Below are 3,669 nucleotides of genomic sequence, written 5' to 3' on the forward strand. Positions count from 1 at the left end.
ATAAATAATAATAAATGTGTTTAGTAAAATAATTTTTAAAATTTAAAATATTATAATAGATATTAATATAAAAATTAAATTTAAATATTAATTAATGTGCGAATTTATATTAAATTTTTTAATTTTGATAAGCACAAGCTAATTTTAAAAAGTTCTTTCTTAAATGCTTTTAAATGTATTCCTAATTTTTAAAAATTACAAAAATAAGCACATAAATTTTTTATTTATCAAATACAAAATGAAGAGTTTATACTTTTGAAAAGTATAAATATCTCTCCAAAATATTTTACCAAACTAAATCTTAAATATATGTTTATTTGTGATTAGAGTGGATTAAAAATTTTAATAGAGAGCTGAATTTTATATAAACTTTTTAATTTTTGTGTATTATTTTTGTTTATTATATAAAAATAATTTATGCATGATATGTAGCTATTGAACTAAAAAAAAAAGTTTATTGAGTTAAAAAAATGTTAGAATTTTTTTAATAGTTTCATTTTTGCTTGTTTAAAATGTGAGTCTTATTTTTTTTAATTTTTTTTTTATCCTATAAAAAAAATATGTAAACTTACATTTTACCATATAATTTACTAATAATTAATTGTTACCAATGTCATAGAAGCCTGATTTTATATAAGCAGCCACGTCAGCAACAGCCTGAAGTCCAGAGGAACATATTCTATTGACAGTTCGGATGGGTACAGTCTCTGCAACAAGATTAGTGGAGGGATTCGTTTATTATCAATAGTTACACTCGAAATTAAGCTTTCAAATACATAGGAGCTCAAATTAAATCATCTGTCATATCTATTAAAAAATCTACGTCGATACTAAATAAGTTATCAAATTAATTATTATATATTTAATTAATTTTTAATATATATTTTTATTTTAATATATATTATATAATTTTTTATGTATACGTTATGGTTATTATATATGAATAATATTAGAATAAATTTAAAATTTTTTAATTAAAATATATAATAATATTCTTTTAATTAATTTTATAACTACTATTATTATTATATATTTAATTAATTTTTAATATATATTTTTATTTTAATATATATTATATAATTTTTTATGTATACGTTATGGTTATTATATATGAATAATATTAGAATAAATTTAAAATTTTTTAATTAAAATATATAATAATATTCTTTTAATTAATTTTATAACTACTATTATTATTATATATTTAATAAATAAAAAATAAATTAATAAATATGTTTGTGTTTATCTATATATAAAGATAGACCAGGGAAACCAGCGTAGAAGGCTGCCAATCTGCATTCAACAAGTTTGTCAGCTCCAGGAGCCAACACTGTTCCAACAACTATGTCTCCAACTTCACTTGCCTTCACATTTGTTTTCTCTATTACTGCCTGTCTCACATGTCATGAAATAATGATGGTTAGAATGTGAAAGAAGACTTCTTATTAAGGACCAAAAAGAAAACAGCAATAAAGAAATTAACAGGTGGATTTTATATATATTAATTTCGTAGAATTAGATTTGACTTAATATATATCGAACAAATTTTAATCTCACAAAATTGATGAATCAATTATTATTATTATTAAAACCTATAAATGAAGCATGAGAATTAAATTTTGGCAAACAATGAGTTGATCATGCATGGAATTCACCTTCAAAACTGAAGCAAGTAGGTCATCCGGAGGGGTATCCTTGAAGCCACCACGCTTTGCTTTGCAAATAGCAGTTCGGTATGCACTAATATTTATAATTGTTTTTTATAGCCTCATTAGTAATTAACCATATAGGTTATCAATAGTGTCTCTCTTAATATTAAAAGACCAAAATGAAAAAGTCAAAACAATGCCTTTTATATTAAATTCAAATTCTAATACAATCAAATAATCTAATTTTATACGGGTATATGTCTTTTTTGAGTTAATCCTAAAATGTTGTTTTAGGTGTATAATTTTCTAATTTTAAATGTATATATATAATTGTATATATAATTATTATTAGAGAAAGTGTTTGAAACTAATATTTTACAATCAACATTACAATTAATATTCAATACAAAGAAAGAAAATATCTAAAAAATTAAAACTCTTAAAAATAAAAACATTTAAAGTTTAAACTTAACAAAAGTTCATCTTTAATAGATTTCATAATAAATTTGTTTAGCAACCTGATATATTGATTGAAATTGATTACTGTAATGTTAATTTTCTAACATTACTGTTATTGTTAACTGATTTTTGTCGTTTTCTCCTAATCAACAAGACAATTATATATTAATGAGTTATAATTTAAATGATATAGTCTCTTCATTTTTATCTAAAAATTTCAAGTTTGCGGTCTCACTTTTAACTTTGAAAAAAAAAAAAACAAAAGCCATTATAAACTTACGCTACGATAACCACATCATTATCATCAACTTCAGAAGCATCAGTTTTCCCATATGAAGATTTGCCAGCAACACATGCTGAGGCCTAATAAGAAATTTGAAATTGGTCGAAGGAAAGAGATCAGAGTAGTGTAAGAAGATGAGAGAAATTTTATTTGAAGGTGAGAGTAAAATATACATAAACTGAAAAATTTTAACACCGCACACCGGCGGCATTCATTTTTCTGTTTATGGAAATCATCTCTAAAATAAAAGTAACCTGGCATGCCTGTTAATTAATTCTTAAAATAATTAATATAAGTTACCATACTATTATGCAATATTTCAACTTTTTTCAAAGCTGAAACCTTTTGGACATGCATGTCTCCGTTTGTAAACACTAAGACATAATAATAATAGGTAAATAAACTTACTGAGAGATGAGTGGATTGAAGATGAAAAGATGAATGTGAAGGATTTTGTTGTAGATGTTTAAGCAAAACTCTCTGTCTATGAATTGCTTTCTCCATATTTGAACACCTTCTTCTATTGCTGACTTTTTCGGAAAGAAAAAGTTATATATAACAAATAATACAGAAGAGGATTGACTTATAGCCTAGTAGTGTTCCTCCAACTTGAGGATTAAAAATAACAAAAATTAAGAATGGATACTTTAAATATGCCAATTCATTTCAGAATTTACAATGTAATTTTCACATGGAAAGATCATTATTATTGACCAAAAATAGAAATATGCAAACCAGTTCAAATTAATTAAGAACTACCTGTAAAAAAAGCATACTATTAATACACGTTTTGCACATAATAAGATGAAAAGGTGATTATATTATTGTTTTGTCTAAATAAATATGATTCAAAGTTTCCGGCTTGATAACGGCTTATATAATTTATTCAATTTAATTTGGATGTATGCAAGTTTTTTTTTTCTATAGTATATTTTTCAACTCCGTAAGGTAAGAATTAATTCGTTGTGGATTAGTGTTTTATTTAAGAATTTATCGTTGGTCAATAAATTAGTATATACACATAGTGAAATTTAAATTCTCAATATTTAATTAAACGAATTAGTAAATTAATTATTAGACTAACTTAAATTAGTTAGATAGATCAATGCAGTTCAAAGATAACATTTTCAAGGCTAAATTATTTTTTCCGTTTACTTAACTTTAGGTCAATTATTGTTTAATTGGGGCATGCTTAATTAGTACTTTAGTAGTATTTTTAAGCATGTGCTCTCATTTATGAAGATTATTTGTCAACTTGTTTTTTTTAATTATTAGGAG

General features: G+C 23.3%; 1 protein-coding gene across 1 annotated transcript in view; it reads right to left on the minus strand.

Moving 5' to 3' along the window:
* LOC107627493 (3-ketoacyl-CoA thiolase 2, peroxisomal-like) overlaps positions 1-2,994 on the minus strand; it is a 5,957-nt gene extending 2,963 nt beyond the window's left edge. The window contains exons 1-5 of the mRNA XM_016330323.2: positions 2,800-2,994; positions 2,389-2,471; positions 1,656-1,740; positions 1,265-1,391; positions 609-707 (exon numbers count right to left, since the gene is read on the minus strand). Of these exons, the coding sequence (XP_016185809.1) occupies positions 609-707; positions 1,265-1,391; positions 1,656-1,740; positions 2,389-2,471; positions 2,800-2,895 (490 nt within the window). The 5' untranslated portion in view covers positions 2,896-2,994. The remainder of the gene's footprint in view (positions 1-608; positions 708-1,264; positions 1,392-1,655; positions 1,741-2,388; positions 2,472-2,799) is intronic.

Source organism: Arachis ipaensis, chromosome B02 (assembly GCF_000816755.2).
Source record: "Arachis ipaensis cultivar K30076 chromosome B02, Araip1.1, whole genome shotgun sequence".
Classification (NCBI taxonomy): Eukaryota; Viridiplantae; Streptophyta; class Magnoliopsida; order Fabales; family Fabaceae; genus Arachis; species Arachis ipaensis.